General features: G+C 36.5%; 2 protein-coding genes, 1 long non-coding RNA gene and 1 pseudogene across 4 annotated transcripts; 2 read left to right on the top strand and 2 right to left on the bottom strand.

Moving 5' to 3' along the window:
• The first annotated feature begins 314 nt into the window (after positions 1-314).
• On the top strand, positions 315-1937 carry LOC130995205 (ankyrin repeat-containing protein NPR4-like). Its single transcript, XM_057920361.1, has 2 exons — positions 315-966; positions 1243-1937. The coding sequence occupies exons 1-2, from the start codon at positions 409-411 to the stop codon at positions 1867-1869; spliced, it is 1185 nt and encodes a 394-aa protein (XP_057776344.1). The 5' UTR covers positions 315-408; the 3' UTR covers positions 1870-1937.
• Positions 1938-8325: 6388 nt separating this feature from the next.
• On the bottom strand, positions 8326-11147 carry LOC130994530 (F-box/LRR-repeat protein 15-like; annotated as a pseudogene).
• Positions 11148-11178: 31 nt separating this feature from the next.
• Positions 11179-19942, top strand: LOC130995192 (ankyrin repeat-containing protein ITN1-like). Of its 2 annotated transcripts, none has more exons than XM_057920346.1 (3): positions 11179-11828; positions 18401-18946; positions 19217-19942. In XM_057920346.1, the coding sequence occupies exons 1-3, from the start codon at positions 11253-11255 to the stop codon at positions 19841-19843; spliced, it is 1749 nt and encodes a 582-aa protein (XP_057776329.1). In that variant the 5' UTR covers positions 11179-11252; the 3' UTR covers positions 19844-19942. The 2 variants fall into 2 exon arrangements, with proteins under 2 accessions (XP_057776329.1, XP_057776330.1); XM_057920347.1 differs by having other exon boundaries at positions 19162-19441.
• A 949-nt stretch (positions 19943-20891) lies between these two features.
• LOC130995220 (uncharacterized) lies at positions 20892-25167 on the bottom strand. Its single transcript, XR_009092100.1, has 3 exons — positions 24921-25167; positions 23502-24735; positions 20892-22103 (listed from the first exon to the last, which is right to left on the bottom strand). It is a non-coding gene; the product is annotated as an uncharacterized LOC130995220 (long non-coding RNA).
• Positions 25168-27352: the final 2185 nt, after the last annotated feature.

Genomic DNA, 27352 nt, shown 5'->3' with positions numbered 1-27352 from the left:
TTGATGGGAGAAGAGAGAGAAAAAAAGAGGAAGAAATGGAGGGAAAAAAACTCCTCTTTTATATATTATATAGATCGTGGTTTTTTCTTAACATTGCGACGAAGTAGTGAGAAATTAAGTAGAAACTAGGTGGGAATTTTCTTTTGAGTCAAGCTTACTTAATATTGTGGTCCTTTCTTTAACACTTCGACGAAGGAGTGAGGAAATTAAGTAGAATTTTCCTTCGCAAAAAAAAATAAAAAAAATAAATAAAAATAAGTAGAACCTTATCATGCGAGGCCCTTATATATTGCCAGAGTAGTTGGGTCTGTGTGAGTGAATATAAAAATAAGAAAAGGAGAAAGCAGAGAAAAAAAGATAGAATGATAGAAAAGCATAGAAAAAAAATAAGTAGTTGGTGAAGGAAGAATGGCTGCAGAACTCTACGATGCTATATTGAGAGGAGATGTAAGAAAATTTCGAGAAGTGGTTCAACAAGATCCATATCTTGTTGAAAGTGCTTCATTCGCATGTTCAAGAAATGTTCTACACATAGCAATACTGTGGAAGCGAGTAGCCATTGTTGAAGAGGTGTTGAAAATCAACCCGCAGCTAGCTCGAGATTTGGACTCCCAACAATCATCGCCTCTTCACATTGCAGTTGCGAAAGGGAGCCTCGAGATAGTGAAGAAGTTGTTATCAGTAGCCCCAGAGGCGTGCTGGTGGCGAGACTGTCATGATATGAACCCGATTCATATTGCAGCCATGAATGGGCACGTCGACATCTTGGAGGAGCTGCTTCAAGAATGTCCTTTGCCTGCTATGGAGAGACTGCATCGCGGCCAGACTGTGTTGCACCTGTGTGTGAAACATGGTCAGCTTGATGCATTGAAGGTTTTGGTGAATAAATTGGGAGAGTTTGTGTATGCAGTTGATGATGATGGGGAGACCCTATCGCATTTGGCTGTCAGGTGCAATCAACTTGAGGTAACCACCATCATTTGAATTAATTTGATTAATTAGTCATAATATCCCACAATTTTGTATGTATCATTATGTCCTACTATTATATTTATTATTTACATAGTATTTTTAAGCACATGAAATCTATTATAATATTTGAAATTATACTTTGTAAAATAAGGCTCTTTTATAATAGGTATAGATATAGATATAGATTAATGAGTTCTTATCCAAATGGCTATTAGGAGAATGTGTTGCAACATGCAATTGATGAAGGTATTAATATTATGAAAATCTCAGATTCTCCGATACTTGTGGGAAAGCAACAAAATCATAAGGAGAAAGCGGAATTCAATGGGCAAAACAGCACTGGAAATCTTGGATGAGAGCCCTCCAGCTACAACTCCTAGCTATTCGGAAATGAGGAGAATCTTAAGAATTATTCCATCAGAATACATGTTCGAGACCAATATGGACAACGTTATGATTGTGGTGGCGATCCTGATAGCAACGATGGCGTTCCAGAACAGCGTCAGCCCACCCGGTGGGGTGTGGCAGGACGACACGCCATCACACAAGGCCGGCCAAGCTGTGATAGCATACACTCATCCCCACATATACAGAGATTTGGTATTTGCTAACAACATGGCATTCTACTTATCCTTCCTCGTAATCTTCCTCATCACCTTCGGATCCGTGGTACCCTTTATTTCCAGTGCCGTCGTACCTGCAATGTGGTGGTCGATTATGTATATCATATTGAGTTATGGAAGTTCGATGAAGGTGATCAGTCCCAACACGTTCCATACACCATTAATTGGCGTCTATATTTTTTACGCTGGAATCCTTATAGCTATGTTGTTAGGGCTAAAACGCTCCATCTCTTGGATTTTCCAACGTTTAGGATCATGGATTTTCCAACGTTAAGATCATGATTTGTATGGCAATTAACCCTTATAGAAAGCTTATAAGAATGATTTATCCATTAAAGATCATCATATGTGTATATGTAATGTGCTATCTATCTATATAACCACAAGTTCCACATCATAAAATCAAAAAGACAGCATGCCATATTCTATGGGAACTGCAGCATACGGACCGCTGCTTAATTCAAATTTTTTGGCGTTGTTGTCTATTTCCTCTTGTAGTGCTCGTTTTGCCCTCAATAACCAGTCTTGTAATTTTTCCTGCAAGATACCAAAATAATGAGCTACATTTCCCTAAGAAACACCCAGGACAACAGCAAGATGCTAGAAAAACCAATAGACTAAATATTCTAAAAGAGAGTTGATGTAATTTCTTTATAATATTACAGCAAATGAACCGATTAGATAATACAGCACAAGCCACTGCTTAGAGATCATCTTAACCAATTCCATTTAGAGACACCCATTTTCTGCTTTAATAGTAAGGAAGAGCATAAGAAAGCAGTTATTATCAACAGAGAGCTTCTTAGGAAATAAAGGCAGTGACAAAATTACAATTCCAAGGCACTAACTAATCCCCATTATGGTGAGATTCTCATTTCAGTTATAATCATTATAGAATCAATTGGAGATAACAACAATGGATATTACTTAATACTACTTAACTTTGGACTTTATTATCAGGTTGTGTTTCATCTGTAATCAACTAGCCCTACAATAAGTTCCAAGCTGATCTATCTCTAAACACAGGAGCATAAATTAGTCCTGCAACAGGTTCGCAGTTCAAGACAATTCGATTTACAGAGCAGTTCCACACATTTAATAGTCTCTTTTAATTCCAGTTGTGAAAATTCCAATTGGTGGAATGCAAGATCATGAAATAGCTCATTAATTCAACGTTGTAAATTCTTATTGTCTTCTAGTCTCAGTTTCAGAGATTCTAGACCAAAACAAGAATGAGGAAAGATGAGAATTAAGTCATGAGTTTCTACTCTCCTTTCTGTTGGGAAATGTGGTGAATAAATATTCAAGAGTGTCAAAATAAATGACACTTGCACAGCGGAACCAGGATAATGCTTTTCCCTCTTGCTGGATTACAAAATGGGATCCAAACCAAGAAAAATATTTGGTGCAAAATATAAGAAAATATGAGACAAGAATTTTTACGTGGAAAACCCAAATTGGGAAAAACCACGAGACCGTAGTCTAGAAATCTTCCACTATGTATATAGTAGGCTTACAAAATTCTCCCTACACAAAATAGGGGAAACACAAATCTCAAATTTAATAACTTGGAAAACACAAGAGGACTGAGCTACTATTTTAAGAGAGATGAAAAATCCTATGATTTTTCCTCAAAAATTTGTTCTCTCAAAATGCACTCACCAAACTCTCTCTTGTTTTGCCTCACACCTCTCGCACTTCTTCATTCCTTCATTTGCCGAATACATAGCTCTATTTATAGGAAAGTTGAGCTGTTGTTTGTTGAAGTTTGCTGCTTTGCTGCAGCAATTGTTGAAGAAGACTTTGCTGCATTGCCGAGGATACATGGTGGGCTGCAGCTATTTTTTCTTGCTGCCAATTCAACAACTTTCCTCAAATGTCAAAAGTTGTGGGTTCCTTTGTCAAAAACGTGGGGCCCACATTAAGTGGAAGAAAAACTCAACAATTCTCCACCTCCACTTGATGTGGGGATTCAACTAGACCTGCTTCACACTTGCAGATCTCAAACTTATCTCGGGGTAAGGACTTGGTAAACATATCTGCACCATTCTCATCGGTGTGGATCTTCTCGAGCTGCATTAGTTTTCTTTCAAGTGCATCTCGAATCCAGTGATATCTCACATCAATATGTTTCGATCTCGAGTGAAAACTCGAATTCTTACTCAAGTGAATTGCGCTTTGACTATCGCAGTAAAGCACATACTTCTCTTGCTTCAAGCCCAACTCTTGTAGAAACTTCTTCAACCACAACACCTCTTTGCAAGCTTCCGTCACAGCAATGTACTCAGCTTCCGTTGTGGATAATGCCATGCATTTTTGAAGTTTCGATTGCCACGAGATAGCTCCCCCTGCAAGTCTCATCAGGTATCCAGATGTGGATTTCCTGGAATCTATGTCACCAGCCATGTCTGCATCCACATATCCTTCAAGTAGAATATAGTTATCACCAAACTTTACAAAGTTTAGAAGTACCTCTCAGGTACCGAAATATCCATTTCACTGCTGTCCAATGCTCTTTTCCTGGGTTTGAGAGAAATTGACAAACCACACCAACTGCGTGAGTGACGTCAGGTCTAGTGCATATCATAGCATACATTAGACTCCCCACCGCAGAAGCATATGGAATCTTTTGCAGTTCTTCCTTTTCTGTCTCACTTGTCGGGCATTGTGCTGAGCTTAGCTTCATATGACCCGCAAGTGGAGTGGCGACTGGCTTCGACTTGCTCATTCTAAATCTTTCAAGAACTTTCTCAATATATTGTTCTTGAGATAACCAGAGCTTCTTGCTCTTCCTATCCCTGAAGATCTTCATTCCAAGGATCTGCTTAGCCGCGCCTAAGTCTTTCATCGCAAAAGACTTGCTTAGCTCTTTCTTCAGCTTATCAATCTTGCTGGCATCATGGCCTACAATTAACATATCGTCAACGTAGACTGACAATATGATAAAATCACCTCCTGTGAACTTCTTGAAGAAAACACAGTGATCTGAGGTGGTCCTGTTGTAGCCATGGGTTGACATGAAGGACTCAAACTTCATGTACCAAAGTCTGGGAGCTTGTTTCAGGCCGTACAAGCTCTTCTTCAACCTGCATACAAGGTTCTCTTTTCCTTTGACTTTGAAACCTTCAGGTTGGTCCATGTAGATTTCTTTGTCTAAATCTCCATGTAGAAATGCAGTCTTCACATCAAGTTGCTCGATCTCCAGGTCCAAACTGGCAGCAATCGCGAGCACCACTCTGATTGAAGACATCTTCACCACTGGTGAGAAAATCTCTTCAAAATCAACACCCTTTTTCTGACTGAAACCCTTCACAACCAGTCTCGCCTTGTACCTTGGTTGTGAGCTATTCTCCTCAGCCTTTAATCTGTAGACTCACTTGTTTTTCAGCGATCTCTTACCGGCTGGCAACTTCACTAAGTCATATGTGTGATTTTCAACTAAGGAGTTCATCTCCTCCTTCATGGCTTCTAACCACTTCTCCTTTTGGTCATGCGCCATGGCTTCTACAAAACTCTGTGGCTCTCCTCCATCAGTGAGCATTACATACTCATGTGGGCTATATCTGGTAGAAGGTTGTCTTTCTCTAGTAGACCTTCTGACTGGAGGGACATCATTTTGTACAGGTGGAGTCTGATCATCACCTGCTTCATCATCAACCGGATCACCATGCTCTGATTGGGTATCTCCCCCGTAATTCTGGAGTGTCGGTGAAGGAACTGGATCTAAGTTGACAGGAACTTCTGAATTAGATACAGGCTTCTTTCGCATCATCAGGAACTTGATCTTCAAGGAATACAACATCCCTGCTTCTGATGACTTTCCTGTTAACTGGGTCCCATAATCTATAACCAAACTATTCATGAGCGTATCCCAAGAAGATACATGGTTTGGTTTTATCATCAAGCTTGGATCTCTCATCTTTTGGAATGTGAACAAAAGCCCTGCAGCCAAACACTCTCAAGTGTTTGTAAGACACGTCTTTCCCGGACCAAACTCTATCTGGAATGTCACCACCCAGAGGAGTTGATGGAGAAAGGTTGATCAAGTCAACTGCGGTCCTCATAGCTTCACCCCAAAAGGATTTTGGCAGTTTGGAGTGCGACAGCATGCATTTAATTCTTTCACAAATTGTTCTGTTCATCCTTTCTGCCACGCCATTGTGTTGAGGGGTCTTTGGGACGCTTTTCTCAAGCTTGATACCATGGTTCCTGCAGTGTTGCTCAAACGGGCCTTGGTACTCACCGCCGTTGTCTGCACGAACACACTTTAGTTTCCTTCCTGTTTATCTCTCGACTTTTGCTTGAAAATTCTTAAAGACCTCCAACGTTTGGTCTTTGGTTTTCAAAGCAAAACACCAGACTTTTCTCGAAAAATCGTCAATGAAAGTGACGAAATATAGTGCGCCACCAAGAGTTCTGTCTTTCATGTAGCACAAATCTGTGTGCACCAAATCAAGAGGTTGAGCTCTTCTTGAGGGAGAGAAGCTCTTGAATGCAACTCTGTGTTGTTTTCCGGCCAAACAATCAACACAGGTTTCCAAGTGCATTCCTTTAACCTCAGGGATGAGGCTTCTTCTAGCCAAGATCTCCAGACCTTTCTGGCTCAGATGCCCAAGCCTCTTATGCCATATCTCAATGGAGGAATTTTTGACGACTGCATTCACCTCTCCATTGGACAACGTTGCATGCATCATGTAGAGAGAATTTTGCTTTCTACCCTTTGCTGCAATTAGAGAGCCTTTGATTAGCTTCCATTTTCCTTCCCCGAAATGGTTGATGTAACCATCATCGTCGAGCTTGCCAGTGGAAATAATATTGAGTCTGATATCAGGAACATGTCGGACATCTTTTAAGATAAGCTTACATCCAGTGTTAGTAAGCAGGACAATGTCTCCTATACCAGCAACTTCTGTCACACCATGATTGGCCATTCTGACTTTGCCAAAGCTGCCACCGGTGTAGGATGCAAACATATCACGATGTGGTGTAATGTGATATGATGCACCCGAATCAACGATCCAGTCTGTTTGTTGGCATGACGAACTCACAAGAGCATTATCGCAAACTACGACAACATCGCCATCAGTTGCAACTGCTGTTGTGTCTTTCTCAGCTTTTTCATTATTTCCACGCGCTTGATCTCTTTTCTTCTTTCTGCAGTCTCTCTCATAGTGGTTTGGACCACCGCAATAATGGCATTTGAAGTCTTTTCTGGGTTTATCTCTCGAGTATTGAGAGCCTTTACTTTTACTTCTCCATCGATCTCCGTTTTCAGCAATCATCACCTTTGTCTCAGAAGAATGTTCTTGATCTTTTCTTCTGGATTCTTCATTAAGAAGACAATCTTTGACCATCTGCAAGGTCAGTGCTCCACCTGGAGCCGAGTTGCTGATTGACACTACAAGAGTGTCCCAACTGTCCGACAACGAACTGAGTAGCAATAAAGCTACGACTTCATCATCAAGAGAAATCTTCATGTTGGTGGATTGGTTGATAAGACCCTGGTATGCATTGAGGTGCTCCGTCATGTTGGCACCCTCCGCATATCGCAAGCGAACGATTTTTCTGATGATGGAGGCTTTGTTTAAAGCATTTTACCTTTCAAACATAGCTTCCATATATATATATATATGTATATATATATATATATGTATATATATATATATATATATTATGAAATAATTAATCATCTAACTTAATATTTATAAAAATTAATCAATCAATTTAAAATATTTTATACATAACAATTTAATATAAACACAATAAATATTAATACATCTATGATGAAAAATAATCTAAATAAGGTCATGTTATAATTGAGAATAAATTGAAACTTGGTGTATTTTCTGGCAAGGCTATAAAGTCATGTTATAATTACAATTAAATTGAAAATTGATGTATTTTCTGGCCAAATTATAAAGTCATGATATAAACCAGAAAATTGACAAAGTATATGTATTTTCTGGCAATAACCCATTTTTGTTTTCTGATTTTCTTCGTTCTCAATTTGTCTCTATTTGCCTTCGATTTTTGATTTTCTTTGCATCTATTTTAAAGCTCCGATTTACTGATTTTCGACATCCCTGCAATTTCGTCACCGCTTCTTGAAAAACCACCACTAATTCCACCATTTACTGAAGAAGAATCCAATGATCTAAGGCTAAGGCTAAGGCTAAGAAATCGTCGTCAAGAAGTTCTTTTTGAAGTTAACAATCACCCCATGCCAGACAGTAATTAAGCTCTAGATCTATGGAGTATTTCATTATTGTAACTATTAATTTCATTATATTAATTTTGAATAGGTCTTATTCATCACCAAATTTTATATAATTGAGTATTTTCTAAATAACGCTGAAAATTAGAAATTTTTGAATAAAAAATAAAAAATGAAAGTTAATATATTTTTGGAAAACGTTCAATTTTAAAGAGACACAAAACATAATTAATCATTTTCAATATTTTTATTTCATAGAACAATTATCAAAGACACCAAGAGAAACATTTAATAGTATAAAGAGATTTGATTCTGGTATTGACAGGCTAAAATCAAATGAAAAAAAGATCCCAAGATTTCATGTTGTAAAACCTATCCTAGGACGCAAAAATAGACGAAGGGATGGATGCAAAATAGTAGAGATTTTAATGTCACCCGTAGACACAAAAAAGTGCTCCAATAATGCTTCGTAAAATTGGCGATATCACGTGCACGGTAGGCTGCTAAAGATGCGTTTCAAGCTCGGGCATGCTGCGCGTAGTGTTCCCATGCTCGATGGGAATATCTGCCAAGAGGAAACAAAGATGAAGTCAAGAGAAAAATCAACGACATGGGATAATCCTACGAGAAACAAAATTCCAACTCGCCTTTGGGCAGAAGCGAACATCAAGTGTCTCGAGCATGTTACATTGCCTTATTGCGGCTTCAACAGCTTGCTCATCGATACCACAAGACTGGCAAAAATGTCGATGAGTTAAGTCATACTTTCATTTCTTTGTTGCATCAAAGCACAGTTTACCATTAAGAAGGAAACGGGCAGAATGCAGCAGCCCTTGATAAATTCTTGAAAGGCAAGAGTTTTAAGGCCAACAGTGTATGAAAGAATAGTAATATATCTTATATGGGAGAATAGTTTGCAACTGCATGTACCTTAGGTTAACAATGAACAAGTTGCAACACGAGATGTCAACTTCCTTCAAGTTTGAAGACAGCGAGAGATTTAGTAATGATAGATGGAAACATCTCGCTGTGGGAGGAATTACAACTTTCTTGATGTTTGGACAACCGACACAATTTAGGCTCTCCAGCATTCGGTCACCTTGCTCTTGAGAAAGCACGATACTTTCTCGTGTAGAGGTGGTGTGTGATCCATCAAAGGTGCTTGTCAAAGTTAATGTTTTGATTTGAAAGCTCCAATCCAAGTCATGCATGTTGACACAACCATTCAAGCTGACATGAGTTAGATGCCGACAACAAGCAAGCAACTCCTCTATCGCTGACTGGCAAAGTGTACCATAGGACAAATCCAGCTCACAGAGAGCTGGGAGAGCATTGTGTTTGTAGAGAGGCTCCAAGGATGAATCGCTAAGGTACTTGCATGCTTGCAATTTTAGAACCTACAAGATCAAGATAAATAAACAAAACCCGATTTATCACCCAAAAACCAAATCATCCCACACTCACTAATTGTGAAATAAAAGGTAATAGAAAGAACATAATATCGGTACCAAGAACTGAGTAAAAGAAGAATGAATGTCACCAAACATGATAGTTGTTATTACCTTTAAATACACGCAGGAGAAGAAAACGGGCTGCAAATTGACCAAAAAGGTATAGGATAGGTCAAGGAAGGTCAGGCTCCGAAGACAGTGTAAAGACGAAAGTCCATCAGGGCCAACAGAGGGGCACGACATCAAGACCAAGGATTCAATAAGTGGACAAGATGAAGCAGTAGCAGATAAACAATCATCCTTGAGTTGGCTGCATTCATCAAGTGTAGAGTATAAAGTAAACTATTTAATACCAACTCTCGTCGTCATGCAAGAGAAATTGCTAGATACATTATACAACAACAAAAGGCACAGCTCACCTGCAGAAAGAAGCATCTAGAGATGTTAGAAGAGGGCAATCAATTAATGCCTCAGACAATACACCACAGCCCTTCAGTTCAAGCGAGACGATCTCTGGAGCTTCAATATGGAGTACACTTAATTTGGGGCAGATTCCCAAATTTAAGGACCTAAGGCCAACCTGTAATTGAAATCTTGATAGTGAGAAAGCATGATAAGGAAAAAGCAAGTGCATCAGTTGTAGTAGTCTGAAGTATCACGAAATGGATCATAATTTTTTTTTTACAGAATGCAACCACAGGGTTTTTAAGCAACAAAACAATGGAGGGCACCATAACATAGAGGATAAGGAAGTATAAGATGGTAACTTACAGGTGAAAATTTTGCTCTCTCAAGATGATCACAACCATCTAATGAGACATGCTCGAGATAAGGGCAACTAAGATCAAGGGAAGTTATAGCACGGCAACCACCGAGTGAAAGACTAACCAATGACGTACTGCAGAAACTTACTGCAGTCAAACTCTGACAAAGGAGAATGGCAACAGTTAGATATAATACATAATACAACAATGTCGGGAAAGAGTAACAATATAGGTACCTTCCAAAGTATCTAACTAGTTACATAATTGAACAGTAACAATTGAGAGAGATGCTGAGGCTCTTCAGGGTAATTTATTCAAACCTCTAGCATAGAACTGCGAGCTACAGAAGCCATCGAAGCAGATGTTACCCTCACAACTATGAAGTTTGAGAACAGTCAACATTGACAGCGTCACCGACTACCAATAAGAATCAAGGTTAGCTAACATACACAAAGACATAATTATGACTTGGCAAAAAGAAGAAAGAACATACTTCAAGAGAAATGTTTGGGCAGTATGAAGCATCCAGGATATGGAGATTTCCACAGGAAAAAGCTATCCCTTGTAATGTCTCATCTCTGACGCATGAACAATTTGATATATTTAAGGACTCCAACAGTGGGCATGATGTTGCTGCTGAACGGATAGCAGCATCTAAAAGCTTGTGACACGAAGCTATATCAAGCTCACGCAAGAGGGGGCAATTGAGAACAGCATTAGGCATGCTACTGCGCTTCAGAGACAAGGTCTCAAGCTGGGGGCACCTGAAAAGAACAATGGATTACAATAACATATTACAGAGGTGTTAATAGAACTATTACATGCAACAGAAGCAACTGATCACCTGATGGAAACACGGAGCAATCGACATTTCACTATCTGAAGATCATGCAACTTGTATATTTCTTTTATATATTATATAGATTGTGGTTTTTTCTTAACATTGCGACAAAGTAGTGAGAAATTAAGTAGAAACTAGGTAGGAATTTTCTTTTGAGTCAAGCTTACTTAATATTGTGGTCCTTTCTTTAACACTTCGACGAAGGAGTGAGGAAATTGAGTAGAAATTTCCTTCGCAATAAAATAAAATAAATAAATAAATAAATTAAGTAGACCTTATCATGCGAGGTCCTTATATATTGCCAGAGTAGTTGGGTCTGTGTGTGTGAAAATAAAAATAACAAAAGGAGAAAACAGAGAAAAAAAGATAGAAAGGCATTAATTAATAATGAGTGGTGAAGGAAGAATGGCTGCAGAACTCTACGATGCTGTGTCAAAGGGGGATGTAAGAAAATTTCGAGAAGTGGTTCAACAAGATCCATATCTTGTTGAAACTGCCTCATTTACATGTTCAAGAAATGTTCTACACATAGCAACACTGCGGGGAAAGGCAGCCATCGTGGAAGAGGTGTTGAACATCAACCCGCAGCTAGCTCGAGATTTGGACTCCCAACAATCATCGCCTCTTCACATTGCAGCAGCACAAGGGAACATTGTGATAGTGAGAAAGTTGTTATCAGTAGCCCGAGAGGCGTGCTGGTGGCGAGACTGTCATGATATGAACCCGATTCATATTGCAGCCATGAATGGGCATGATGAGGTGTTGAAGATGCTGCTTAACGAGAGTCATATACCTGCTATGGAGAGACTGCATCGCGGCCAGACTGTGTTGCACCTGTGCGTGAAACACGGTAAGCTTACGACATTGAAGGTTTTGGTGGAGAAATTGGGAGAGCTTGTGTATGCAAAGGATGATAATGGGGAGACATTCTTGGATTTGGCTGTGAGGTGCAATCAAGATGAGGTAACTACTACTAAATCTTTCACTTGGATTTAATTACTTAGCTTCTTTTTTTTTACATTTCGTGTGTGTTTTCTTTAATAGTAAATTTATCATGAGAAAAAAAAAAGGAATAAAATTTTTTCCTTTAAATTCCTCATTTATTTTCCTAATTTTTCCAAAAGTTAATTTCGCCATTTCTCTCTGTAAGGTAAATGACGAGAAATGCGAAGTAAAAACAAGAACTCAAGAGTTTACGTGGTTCGGTTTATTCAACCTACATCCACGGGCCAAGAAACTAGAATCACTTTATTGATCGATTGAACTTCGAATACAAGAGATACAACTCTCGAATTACAGAAATCACTCGTCTCACACAAACTTTGAACAACAAGTGTTTTTCCTCTCTGTTTCTCTTCACTTTCTGTGTTCTGCAAAAATCAGCTCTCCCAACGAAGAAGATGAGTTGCGCAAGTTAGTTATAACTAACGTTGAAACCTTCCTTCAATCTCAGCCGCTCAATCAAATCTAACAGATGCGATATAACAGATTAATTGCACAACTAAACCCCTCCGCCTTTTAATAATTGCAAACCAGTCCTCGGTGAAGTAAAACACGAGCTCACCCTTTGAATAAAACGCTTTTACACGAATTAAAAAATAACAATCCTCCACCTAATTCGTGCAAAAGTATCTAACCCAAAAACAGCAGCAACCTAGCTTCAAACTCCGATTCCCAAAATCCAAAGATAAACTCAAAAACTAACTAAACTGAGCTTAATAAAGCTCCTTAAATTCTTGGTAACAGATTCACCAAATCCCAGCAATGCTCAAACTTTTCAGTAGGCAATGCCTTTGTTAGAGCATCAGCTGCATTCTCTTTAGTGTGTACTTTCTGCATGCTTACAGTCCCTTTTTCAATGATGTCACGAATAAAATGCATCCTTACATCAATGTGTTTTGAACGCTCATGAAAAGTTTGATGTTTCATGAGGTACAAAGCACTTTGACTATCACATAGCAAACATACAGACTTTTGCTTAACACCAAATTCTGAGATCATACCTCGCAACCAAATGGCTTCTTTTACTGCTTCGGTTGCTGCCATATACTCAGCCTCTGTAGTGGAGAGTGCAACCACAGACTGAAGAGAAGATTTCCACCTAATGGCTGCACCAAACAAGGTAAATATATAGCCTGATTGTGACCTTATATTATCAACATTTGCTGCATAGTCTGAATCAGTGTGTCCCATCAACTCTGATCCCTCTGATGTGGATTCCCTCCTAAATAGAATACCCTTACTAGAGCTACCTCTCAAGTATCTAAGTATCTTTTTCAGTGCCTCCCAATGTGCCTTTCCTGGATCCACCATATACCTACTTGCCACACTAATTGCATGAGCAAAATATCTGGCCTTGTACAAACCATAGTATACATCAAAGAGCCTACAAGATTTGAGTATGGAACATTCCTCATTTGTATCCTTTCATCTTTTGATTCTGGTTTATCATCATCAGATAATTTTATATCCACAGCTAGAGGTACTGTCAAAGCCTTTGGCTCATGCATGTTAAATTTCTTTAACACCTTGAATATATAATCCTGTTGGTGTAACCAGAGCTCCCCAGACTTTCTGTTTTTAACAATATCCATTTCAAGAATTCTCTTGGCTTCACCAAGATCCTTCATTTCAAAAGCTTTACTCAAACCTTCTTTCACAATCCTTATTTCAACTTTCTCTTTGCTAGCTATTAGCATATCATCAACATATAAGAGTAAATAGGCAACTGCAGAACCCCCGTTCTTTTGATAAACACACAGCTATCATATTCTGATTTAGTGAAACCTAATACTTTCATATGCTCATCAAACCGTTTATACCATTGCCTAGAACTTTGTCTTAAACCATATAAGCTTCTTTGCAGTAGACATACCTTGTTCTCTGATCCAGGTTGAACAAAGCCTTCTGGTTGAGTCATATGAATCTTCTCCTCCAGTTCTCCATGTAGGAAGGCCGTTTTAACATCCATTTGCTCAAGCTCCAAATCAAATTTAGCCACAATTGCCAACAGAATCCTTATGGAAGTATGCTTCACAACTGGAGAGAATATTTCATTATAATCTATTCCCTCTTTCTGTGTAAATCCCCTTGCCACAAGTCTGGCTTTGTATCTGATTTGTTCCTTCCCAATGAGTTCAATTTTCCTCTTGAAAATCCATTTACAACTCACTAACTTCTTGTTCAATGGCTTTGTAACCAAGATCCATGTACCATTTCTTTCAAGAGAGTTCATCTCTTCTTTCATTGCTAGCAGCCATTGCTCCCTTTCTGCACTTTTCATAGCTTCATGATAGTTTCTGATATTCCAATTCTTCTGCCACACTGAGAGCATAATAGACCATCTCTGCATGCCCAAATCTGTGAGGTGGTGTGATGTTCCTCCTGGTCCTATCTCTTGCCAACTGATAGTCTCTCAAAGTATCATTGGTGTCAGCTAGAGATTTGTTTTCTTCAGACATTTGTTGGTGTTCAGTGCCTCCACCTGAATCAGTAGATTCTGGCCAATGCCTTCCTAAATGATCCAGCTGAACTGTTTCAATCTCATTCTGTGAATTTTGATTTTAGTTTGAACTTTCTGCATTCACCAGATATGGCATTTGTGTTTCATCAAACACAACATCCCTACTGATTATGACCTTCCCAGATCCTGCCTCAGTGCACCACAGCTTGTATCCTTTCACTCCTTTTGGATAACCAAGCATGATACATTTTATGGCTCTTGGCTCCAACTTGTCTTGTTTGATGTGAGCATATGCTCTACATCCAAACACTTTCAAATGTGAGTATGTTTGATTTGAGCCATACCACATTTCATCTGGGCATTTGAACTGAATAGCAGCAGATGGTGATTTGTTTATCAAATAAGCTGCCTCTGCCCAAAACCTTTTAGGTAATCCAGCTTCAAACAGTATACACCTCACTCTTTCAAGTATTGTGCGGTTCATTCTTTCTATAACCCCATTTTGTTGTGGGTTTTCTGGTACAGTTTTGTGCCTCTTTATACCCCTTTCGGAGCATAATTCATCAAAATCTTTAGACACAAATTCCAGCCCGTTGTCTATCCTCAAACACTTTACTTTCACACCATTCTCCACTTCAACTTCCTTGCACCATATTCTGAATTTGTCTAGAGCTTCTGTCTTATCTTTCAGAATGATTACCCATAATTTTCTTGAGTAATCATCCATAATGGACATGAAGTACCTCCCCTTGCTCAGACTTTCAGATTTTGTTGGCCCCCATAAATCTGAGTAGATGTATTCTAGGACTCCTTTTGATGTATGTTTCCCAGTTTCAAAACTGAGCTTCTTACTTTTCCCCAATACACACTGCTCACATTTATCTAGCTTGAAGTTTGAAGGATTACTGATCTTTCCTTGTTTGAGTAGGTGGTTGAGCCGTTTTTCTCCCAGGTGCCCCAACCTTTTGTGCCATAAGATTGTTGAGTCCTGCTTTGCCAAATTGTTGCTTCCAACCACAGTATTTGCCAACAAGTAGTATAATCCATTTCTCCTTTCTCCCTTTAGGACAACCTTATTATCTTTGATAACTTCAAGCCCTCCATTTATGGATCTCCACTGATATCCCTTTCTTTCAAGAATCCCAAGTGAAATCAAATTTCTCTTTAGGTTGGGAACATACCTAACTTCTTGCAATGTTCTGACAGTGCCATTGTGTAGCTTGAGTTTTATACATCTAACTCCTTCTACAGAACAAGATTGATCATTGCCCAATAAGACTGAACCAGCTTCATGATGTTTGAGCTCAGAAAACCATTGCTCATTTGGACACATGTGAAATGAACAGCCCGAGTCTAGTACCCATTGATGATCTATGTGATCATCCATAATATTCAGGGCCTCTGCTGCATCACAGATTTCATCTTCCTTGGGTTCTTTCTTCTCACTGCAATTCGATTGCTTTTGGCTTCTTTTCCATATCAAGCAATCTCTCTTCCAATGCCCAGACTTTTTGCAGTGATAGCAATTTTGAGTATCATCATCTGAAGGTTTCTTTTCTTTGTCAGATTTTCCTTTCTTGGGGTCCTTCTTGTTCTTTTTGAACTTTCCACCTTTCTGTTTTACGGATAAGCCTTCACCTACAGCCTCATTTCCCTTCGATGATGATGAAATAGATGCTTTCTGGAGCTCCTTCGCTTTCAAAGCTGCCTGCACTTCTTCTACAGATATGTCATTCTCCCTACCGAACAACATAGCATCCTTGAGATGATCATATGAAGGAGGCAAAGCGTTCAATAATATGATTGCTTGATCCTCATCCACAATCTTTACATCCACATTCTCAAGATCATCAATGATCTTATTAAAGATTTCAAGCTGATCTTCTAAGGGTTTGTTATCAAGAACCTTGAAAGAATACAACCTTTGTTTCAGGTAGAGTCGATTTGCCAAAGATTTTGTCATGTAAATCGACTCCAATTTCGCCCACACAGCTGCTGCAGATTGCTCCCTTGCCACCTCTCGTAGCACTTTATCTCCAAGGCATAATATGATTAGGCTATGCGTGTTCTCACGAATTTCTACCCATTTCAGATCTACCTCAGCTGCTGCTGCTACCCTTTCCTTCGAATCAGTATCCTTCAAAAGTGATGAGGGCTTTACATCATTTTCTTTCAAGGCCGATGCCAAACCCTGCTGCGTGAGAAGTGCGCGCATCTTTATCCGCCATAATCCAAAATCGTTCTTCCCTGTGAATTTCTCCGATTCGATTCTTGGCATTGACATCTTCTCGTCGATCGTGGTCTCCCCCTTCCCACAGACGGCGCCACTTGTAAGGTAAATGACGAGAAATGCGAAGTAAAAACAAGAACTCAAGAGTTTACGTGGTTCGGTTTATTCAACCTACATCCACGGGCCAAGAAACTAGAATCACTTTATTGATCGATCGAACTTCGAATACAAGAGATACAACTCTCGAATTACAGAAATCACTCGTCTCACACAAACTTTGAACAACAAGTGTTTTTCCTCTCTGTTTCTCTTCACTTTCTGTGTTCTGCAAAAATCAGCTCTCCCAACGAAGAAGATGAGCTGCGCAAGTTAGTTATAACTAACGTTGAAACCTTCCTTCAATCTCACCCGCTCGATCAAATCTAACGGATGCGATATAACAGATTAATTGCACAACTAAACCCCTCCGCCTTTTGATAATTGCAAACCAGTCCTCGGTGAAGTAAAACACGAGATCACCCTTTGAATAAAACGCTTTTACACGAATTAAAAATAACACTCTCATTCCTCATTTTTCACTCTAAAACGGGATATTATTATCTCACCAAAAATAAAGGGATAATATTATATCTCGTTGGAGTGAAAAGAATGAATACAAAAAAAATCTCTTTTGTAGAAAATTAGGGAAAAGAAATAAGAAATTTGAAGGAAAGTTTTGTTTTACCTTTCATTTTCTCGTAATAAATTTACAGAGAACATACCCTTAGATTATGTGTTTCTCCTAATTGTTTCTTGAAATACGTAAAAAGAGCATCTGGTCTTATATATATGTACGTTCTTATAAATATGGGTTAATGATGACTTATACCAACTTTGATAAACAAAAAACAACATATATATACTCAACAAACAATAAACATAGATTATATATACCTATTTTTCATATAAATTCACGTGTGATCAGAGGATTTTTTAGGACAATAACTTGGATTGATTTTGAAATTAGGATAATAACTTTCGAACTTGGAAATTAATTAGGACAATAACTTTCATATATATATATATATATATATATATATATATATATATATAGACTGAGGCTATAATAAAAACACATCTTTTTGTAAAAACTAAAAACGGCTAAAATGTATGAATTCAATGTAGAACACGTATGAATTAGCTGTGTAACTGTATGAATTGCGAAAGGTCCTGAGTTCGACTGAATTCTATGTAGAACACGTATGAATTTCGCAATTCATACAGTTACACAGCTAATTCATACGTGTTCTACATAGAATTCATACATTTTAGCCGTTTTTAGTTTTTACAAAAAGATATGTTTTCACCCTAGCCCTACCCTATATATATATATATATTAACATAGAAACCCCTTTTAAGATGAAAACTAGGAACCAATTTAAAGCCATTGATTTAAATAAAATAGAGGGCTGAGATTAAACTACAGATGCACAATTTCGATTGCATAGATGCACAGTTTTAATTGCATAGATGCACAATTTCGATTTGCTTGAGTATTTTGCATTGTTGGTTTCAATTGCATAAATTGCATAATTTTTAAGTGCACAGTAAAATATAATAGATGCATAGTTTCTTTTGTTAACTAAATCCTAACCATTAGATCTAATATTTAAAAGGCCAAGATTAGGTTCCTAGTTCTCATTTTAACAGAGGTTTTTATTAGAACGTCTCTCTAGTTTTTATCTTTACTGTCTTAAAATGCATATTTTACTATCACGCAGCTCATAAATTATGAAAGTGCAATTGATTGACAAAGCTAGGTCCAATACATTGATGAGGCTTTTGTATCATGCAAAATCTCAGATGGTACAGCATTTGGTGGCCATGGAAAACAATAATATAAAGGTTCTTGTGGATCTTGTTGATGAAGTTTCATATGCACGTTCAAGAAACTTTCTACAGATAGCAATACTGCGGGGGCATGAAGCCATGGTTGAAGGGTTGTTGAACACCAATCCGCATCTAGCTCGGGATTTGAACTCCCAACAATCATCGCCTCTTCACATTGCAGCTGCGGAAAGGAGCCTTGAAGGGAACGTTGTGATAGTGAGAAAGTTGTTAGCAGTAGCCCCAGAGGCGTGCTGGTGGCGAGACTGTCATGATATGAACCCGATTCATATTGCAGCCATGAACGGGCATGTCAACATCTTGAAGGAGCTGCTTGAAAGGAGTCATATGCCTGCTATGGAGAGACTGCATCGCGGGCAGACTGTGTTGCACCTGTGTGTGAAACATGGTCAGCTTAAAACATTGGAGGTTTTGGTGGAGAAATTGGGAGAGTTTGTGTATGCAGTTGATGATGATGGGGAGACCCTATCGCATTTGGCTGTCAGGTGCAATCAACTTGAGGTAACCACCATCATTTGAATTAATTAGTCATAATATCCCACAGTTTTGTATGTATCATTATGTCCTACTATTATATTTATTATTTACATAGTGTTTTTAAGCACATGAAATTTATTATAATATTTTAAATAATTAAATAAATAGTTCGGTTGAAAGGATTATAAATAAAGATAGAAAATTAAATGGCTATTACTTATTATCCAAATGGCTATTAGGAGAATGTCTTGCAACATGCAATTGATGAAGGTATTAATATTATGAAAATCTCAGATTCTCCGATACTTGTGGAAAAGCAACAAAATCAAAAAGAGAAAGCGGAATTCAATGGGCAAAATAGCACTGCAACTGTTGGATGAGAGCCCTCCAACTACAACTCCTAGCTATTGGGAAATGAGGAGAATCTTAAGATGTATTCCATTAAAATTCATGTTCGAGACCAATATGTACAACGTTATGATGGTGGTGGCGATCCTGATAGCAACGATGGCGTTCCAGAACAGCGTCACCCCACCCGGTGGGGTGTGGCAGGACGACACGCCATCACACAAGGCTGGCGAAGCTGTGATAGCATACACTCATCCCGAGATATACAGAGATTTGGTATCTGCTAACAACATGGCATTCTACTTATCCTTCCTCGTAATCTTCCTCATCACCTCCGGATTGGAATCCATGTTACCCGTTATTTCCGTTGCCGTCGGACCTGCAATGTGTGGCTCGATTATGTTTATCATATTGAGTTATGGAAGTTCGATGAAGGTGATCAGTCCCAACACGTTCAATACACCATTAATTGACTACTATATTTTTATCGCTGTAATCTTTATAGCTGTGTTGTTAGTGCTACTACGCGCCTTCTCTTGGGGTTTCCCACATTTATGTACAAGGGATGTTTGAGTTCACCATTTCTGTGTATTTTATTCAAACTCTTTTTATATATGCGTGTGATGATATAAAAGCTCCTCAATACACCCATGTTAAGCCATTTTCCCTTTAGACTCCAATCTTTTATCCAATGTGTAATATGTAAAAACTATTGATTAATATATATATATATATATTATATATATATATATATACTAGAAATTTCACACCGCGTAGGACGCGGTGTTTCTATAATTGCTCCGTGAAATATAGGATTAATAATGATGCTAGTCCAATCATTTCCAAGTGCAGCCATATTATACTCTGACTTGTAAGAGAATTTCTATAAGTCGCTAACTCATAAAAATTGCAGCAATCCACAAGTACATTTTATATACAAACTATTTAAATATTTTTAAGACATTATGCATCATGTATACACAGTGCATTCAATCGGAAGCTACATTGAGGCATATACACACAAAAGACAACCTCAAAATGTTAATAAAATATCATCGACATGGTGTAATAGACCAAAAGTCATAGATAGAATTGTACAAGTACATACAAAAGTTACCTCAAAGTCTCATCGAATTTTTCACTTTAAGAGTACAATATTCTTCGCTTGATTGTTACACCACCCCTTGGCTTGAGTGTTGATGTTTGTGGGACTATTTTGTCTGAAAAGTAATAATAATAATAATAATAATAATAATAATAATAATGATGATGATGATGATGACGACAAACAATAATGTATTTGCATACTATCCTATATCGTTGATGACGTCATTCAACTATTAGCATCGTTGTTTTATGTAGAATATTCACCTTACACACACCTTTATTTTGCTCGGAAACCATTGCAATGAACATGTAGATGTCCTCTTTTCTGAAATTTGACCACATGTGGATGAACATGATGATGTCTTTTATAATTTCCTTTGGGGTGGAATTAAAAGTACCCACCCCCATAATATGTCTCTGAAAAATACCCACCCCTAGTAAGGGGGTGGGTATTTTTCATAGACATATTATGGAAGTGGGTATTTTAATATATTAAGTCATTTCCTTTTCTAAGTACTCAATTTTTGCTCTGAAAACTCTTGCATGCTAATCAACTCTATTATGACTGTTTTCAATAGGAAATGATCAACTTTGAATTTCCACTCACTTTGGATTACAAGTCATTGTGAGAAAAATACCTCGAAGTCCATATTTCGCAACAAGTGCCAGCACATTCATGTAACGGCAACCTAGATCATGCAGCCCACCTATGAGATTGGAACACCCACCAGTGTCAACAACAACAACACACATCTTTCTTTTTATCACTGTCTTATTTAAAAATTACAAACCACAGTTAATAAAAATATTAATAGCAACAACACTTACTAAACAATCTCACATAATGATAAATTGAATTGTGCAAATCTATACACACAACAAATATAATTATACACATCTCATGCTTCTCGGCCGAGTAGTCAGAGCAGGTGAAAACTCACGGCCAAAAATATTTGGCATAGCCATAACACATGGATGAGGTAAACTAAAAAGTAAACGTTTTGAAGTTGTCACATGGCCGTGTACGACATTTGAATAGAGATTTAATATTAAATTCACACCAAAACAAATATAACCAACAAAGAATTGAGAAATACATGGCAGGTGTGATAACACAGCTCACAACATGTATTATAGAAGAATTAAAATTACCATGCACCATACTCTAAAGCAAAGACATAGAACCGATAAACTAAAGGTAAGTGTGCAACCAATACAAATGAGCCCAAAAAAAGGAAAAAAATAAAGAAAGCTCATCGGTAACCTTCTTTGAAAGCACTCATCTTCTTTTTGCCACAACAAGATATCTAAAAAACGTGACCAAAGTCACGATTGAGAATTCAGTAATTTAGTCAGTGATATAACAAAATATGAAAAGAAAATAAAGCACAAAAATACTATTTTGAACAAAGTAGGGTAGTGAATTACCGAAGGTGCAATAAACCGATGAAAGTGTTACAGCAAATAAATTCGATGTGAGCAAAGACAAGCGAACCGTGAGGGCAATCTTCAAAAACCAGAAATCGAAAATAACAATCTTTGTATAACACAAAGTAACAAATCCTTAAAAAACCTAAAGGCTAGAGGCAATTACCCAAGTCCTAATCCTAGAGTAACAAATCCGATCTAGTGAAAAATACAAGACAATTTACTCACAACCAACATCAAAAAGTAAAAGATTTTGCCAAGAACTCAAACAATACTTGGCCATTTTCAGAAGCACCGCCTGGCAAATGAAAACAAAATGATTGTTAAGAGACAAAAAAACATTATTTGAGCATATACGCAATAAATTCTTACAAAGTTTTAAAGAGATCTAAAATGAAGAAAACAAGTGAAATCATAACTTGTTTGTTGTAGGATTGGAATACTTAAACCAATCTCACCTACAATATCACACCTCTTTGATTCCTTCGGAGTCTTATATGAAAATTACCAACCACAATAAATAAATAAATTAAAAGAATAACAAACCCACATAATGTTAAAATATTACCAAATCTCAGAGGTGGATCAATAAATTGTATCAAGAACTCACATTAACATCCACAAAACTTCTATGTTAAATTAAATTGTGCAAATTTAAACTTAACTTGACTAACATAAATAAATTTGAACCTATCAAATGCCTTGACCGAGTAAGGAGACTGAGTGAACACAATCTAAAAATAATTGGCAACGCAAATAGAGGTGACAAACTAAGTTTAAGCCTCTTGCCACCATTCAGGTCTAAAACAAAGACACGGAAAAAATAAATTAACAGTAAGAATGCGTAAAAAAATATATAAAGAAAACTCGAGAGTAAGTAACCTTTAGTTGAAAGTACACATCCTCTTTTATCCTTAACAAAAGATCTGAAAACTGAGACCGAACTCAGACACGAGAAGTCTCTCGATGTCTCGATCAAATAATAAAACATGTAACAAAATAAAACACGAAAAAGAATACTATTATAAGAACAAATTAAGATAACACGAAAAAGAATACTATTATAAGAACAAATTAAGATATTGACTCCCACCGTTGCAATAAACTAAGAACCTCGGTGGGAGCACAAGCAAGCAAATCGAGATGAGCATCAATTGAAACTAATCAGAAACCAAAGATAATAATCTTCCAGTAACACAAAGTAATGAAACCTTAAAAATCCAAAAAGGCTAGAGGCAGAAAACCAATATGGGCCTTATCCTAGAGTAATGAACCCCATCCCCTAAACCTATAAATGAGAACTATAACTAAACGACCATGCACATCTAACAACAATGGAAGAGTGCAAAATCGTGAAAACGAAATGTTACAACACAAATAAAAAGCAACACAAAAATAAATGCACCTTGAAATTTGGAGAGGCGGAATAGCTTTTTGATTACATAAGAAGGCAAAATGTCTCGCATAAATGATGAGCACAAGAGAAAAATAGCCTAATGGTAGACATGCTCATGATATAATTGAATTTTGTTATTATAGAGAATTACTTGGTAAAGTTATTGTTCAAATATTAAAATTTTATCTAAACTAAGAAACTAAATAATTTGTTAAAATACGGCACACATGACAAAAATACTACATTAAAATCAAAATGGTCAGATGACGACTACTTCTTAGATTCTTATTATTAGCTTACCTCAGATCAAATAGAAAGAACGCGAAACGCTAGCGCAACAGGGTCAATTTTTATCAACCAATAAACATCATTACACAACAAAGAAAAGGATGTCAAGTATTTATCAAAAAATACTACTTAATAATGTATCAAAAAATGCTACTTAATAATATGAACCCCAACTCAAATGCAAGATAGTGCTCACTACTCCCGTGGAAGAATATGCAACTTTTGAAGAAGTGGATGTCACTGAACGAGCACGTGTCTAATAAACAATTTAAAATTAATAGGTCAAACCCAATAGGTAGCTATGTATTCCCCAGTTATATTCATAAATTTGAGCATATTTCATGTAATCTCATTGGATTTTAGAACAAATTAATAAGAAGCTGTGATTGAATAATCTATATATATAAGAGGAAATATTATATTAAAGAAGATTTGTATATGCTCAAAACATAAAGAAGAGAGCAGAGCAAGTAACTGACCCACATCAGATAAGTAAGAAAACTAAACTAAACTAAACTATCCCCAAAATATATATAATACTACCATATAAAATGGGTGATGGCTCTCATTGTGATTGAAAAGGTAGGATTTTGATTTGAGATGTGGTTTGTTTGAATATTTTGCATGATAATTTTGGGCTATATATTTATAGTTAGGTTTATATAACCAAATTTATGTAGCTCAAGGCGACAAGAGATAAATGATTAATGCTCAATACTAATCATCAAGCCCAACTATATTTCATGCACTATATCATGATCCAGATCAATTATATTCCATTATTATCAATTAAAAATAGAGAGTCAAAATCCCTCGCAATGTACTGCCCTTGTCCCTTAGCTCTCTCCATTTTCTCATCTCCTCCACTCACACTTTCGATCATCTCTCTCTGCACTTCATGTTCGCAACAGTAAGTAAATCCTAACCGCTATTCTTCCCTCTTCTTCTTCCCTTTCTCCTAATCTCTCGCGAATAATCTGAAAATCAGCCGTCCGACTACACCTCACCGTCGTTCCAAATCGTCGACCCATAATCCTCGCCTCGACCCGTAAATCAGCAGTCAATTGCAGACAACAACCCAATTAACCCAGCCCCAACTCGCTCTAACTCAGCCAAGACTCGTCGTTCCCCATGGTCTACCATCCTTCTCCGATAACCAGAAGCCAAGAAAGCCACCTCCGATCAGCACCATCAACACCAGAAACCTAGCCGCAGCTCACTCAAACTCTAGTCAAGACATGATTTTCTGTAAAACAGGGAGCACCCTTTCCTCTTTGATTTCTCTTTGATTTCTTAAAATCATTCATTATAATTTGATTTCTCTTTGACTTCTTAAAATTATACTCGTTTCAAGCTTTCGTGATCACTATATAGTTCTAGGGTTAATCAAAAAAAGTAATCATAAAAGCAGGTTTACGAAGATAAGCTCACCTTTGGTTTTGTTGCTGTATTGGCTTTCTCAAGTGGGTTGATTTTGATCTGACTTTGCACCGATCATTTGAAGAAGATTTGATTTCTTGGAGTAGAATTTCAAAAGAGAGAAACCATAGAAAGTAGAAAGGGAGAAAAAGAAATCTGATCGGCTATGAGGAGAAAGAGGTGAGATAAATCAATAGTTTCAAAAATCAACCTCCAAATAACAGAAAATTACAAAAATGCCAGCACATCACTATTCTTTCTACAATACTATTCCTCTTCCCACTTCTCTTTTATTAAGATTGTTATATATATATATATATAGGGAGTGGTTCAATTGAGAAGCTCAAATGTATTGAGAAGTTGAGAAGCAATCTAATAGATGAACATGTTATTACATTTTGATGAACATGGCAATTAGACCCTAGATCAATAAATTCTTTGAACATACCAAATATAACTGACGAACATACGAATATATTTAATTTGTTAAAAAATACGTCACCGCCAAGGATCAAACCCCAGATCAAACTCGTGTTCATAAAAACTAATTGACATGTTCATATATTAGATTGCTTCTCAACTTCTCAACACATTTGAGCTTCTCAATAAAACCTAACCCTATATATATATATATATATATATATATAGGGGGCGGTTATTCCACAAACCCCTCTTAGTATATAAATTAAGAACTTATATTAACCTTAGATCTTGTCCTATTTAACGGCTGAGATCAAGTTTTGAAGATTCCCACTGATTCATTCTATGCTACAACTCAATTCGCGCATTATTTGCTCCGGAGGGTAAATTCGGCATTTCTTGTTGACTTTCCAAATAGCGAACTACACATTTCCGAAAATGATGCCTAATTTATTTGGAATAAAGATTTGACGTGATTGAAATTATGGCATATGGATAACCTTCGATTATTTGCGTGAACAGTACATTTTTATTATGTGAATTATTTTCATTCTTGTACTAATAAGTATGTGGAACGAATATATGTGCTAAAAATGAATGAATTGAGTTTGATATGTGCATGAATCTTTTTGAATATATATGTCACTGATATGTACATGGGTTAGCTAATATCCTGTTTGTGATGATGTATATGCATTGGCTATGTAATAACATATGAATATGTATTATTATTGTGCGAATTTAATGAGTATTTTGCATGAATAATTTATAATCGTTATTGTTGTATGCTTGATTAGTGAGAATTAAGTAAAAATTTGTGAGTTAGTGCATGTTTGTGCTGAGAGTATATACATTAGCTCTATACTAAGGTCTGAATATCTATGTTTATTGTGCTAATTTAATTAATGGCTATAATACATGAATAATTTGAATCTTGCTAATTTAATTTTTTGTATTATATTTATATTATATTGCTTGTATAAATTTCTTTAATAACTAAAATATGAATTGGAATATATTTTTGCATGCAAATTTTTTGTTTTAAAAATGGATTTAATGTATATTGGTATTTGTCACTCTTTTGACAAGTCGCATTCTTTTTAAAAATAAAGTTTCTGTGTTTACGTGTTGATGTGTTCTACAAAAATAAAGATATATAGATTTAATTGTGATTGAATTACACAATCCCTTTAATTTAGGAAAGGATTATAACCGAATGACATAAATTACTTTTCTATCCAATCTATGTAGCCAGCGAGATTTTTTTATGTAATTGTTTGTGATCAAATATGGCCGTAGATTTAAATTGATCCATTGGTTATTAACGGTTCTTAATTTATATCCTAACTCTAGTTCTTATTTTAGCCTAACCCTATATATATATATATATATATATATATATATATAAAAGCTCCTCAATACACCCATGTTAAGCCATTTTCCCTTTAGACTCCAATCTTTTATCCAATGTGTAATATGTAAAAACTATTGATTAATTCCCCTTCATTCAATCAATCATCTTATTATTGGTGTTTTAAAATTATATAATACATAATTTTACTTTTTAAATATTATGATATTGTTGTTGTAATTCATTGATTTTAAAGTTTGTTTACTATGATTTTAACAATAATAGAAAATGACATACGTACATTAAATGAAATTTAAATGTTTCTGGGAGTAATATGTAATTTGAAAAAGTATATAGGTAAATTAGACAAAGTATAAAAAACAATATAACGAGAAATATAGAGAGAATATTCTTTTAAATCGTGAATGCAAAAGAATATATATAATTTGATTTCTTTTTCTGAAAGTATATGCACCTAATTTTAATAAGAAAAATTGAGGAAAGTAGATTTTAATACAAATCATTATTCATTTAATTATTCGATCAGTGAACCTCTTTTGTGTATAAGATAAAAATAAAATAAAATTTATTATCTAATTATCCATCTTCATTTTAATACATGAATTTGATCATTACAAATTACAAATAAAGTTAAAATTATTAAAAAAAAAAA

Source organism: Salvia miltiorrhiza, chromosome 7 (assembly GCF_028751815.1).
Source record: "Salvia miltiorrhiza cultivar Shanhuang (shh) chromosome 7, IMPLAD_Smil_shh, whole genome shotgun sequence".
Lineage (NCBI taxonomy): Eukaryota > Viridiplantae > Streptophyta > Magnoliopsida > Lamiales > Lamiaceae > Salvia > Salvia miltiorrhiza.
Note: the sequence above shows the minus strand (reverse complement) of the source record. Positions and strands in the feature narration are given on the sequence as shown.

What these genes read in the sequence shown, in the direction of transcription:
- LOC130995205 (XM_057920361.1), top strand. Translation starts at nt 409, where the DNA reads ATGGCTGCAGAACTCTACGATGCTATATTGAGAGGAGATGTAAGAAAA. An exon ending in TCAGGTGCAATCAACTTGAG is followed by an intron (nt 967 to 1,242) that starts GTAACCACCATC and finishes TGAAAATCTCAG; the next exon opens with ATTCTCCGATACTTGTGGGA.
- LOC130995192 (XM_057920346.1), top strand. Translation starts at nt 11,253, where the DNA reads ATGAGTGGTGAAGGAAGAATGGCTGCAGAACTCTACGATGCTGTGTCA. An exon ending in TGAGGTGCAATCAAGATGAG is followed by an intron (nt 11,829 to 18,400) that starts GTAACTACTACT and finishes GCAAAATCTCAG; the next exon opens with ATGGTACAGCATTTGGTGGC. An exon ending in TCAGGTGCAATCAACTTGAG is followed by an intron (nt 18,947 to 19,216) that starts GTAACCACCATC and finishes TGAAAATCTCAG; the next exon opens with ATTCTCCGATACTTGTGGAA.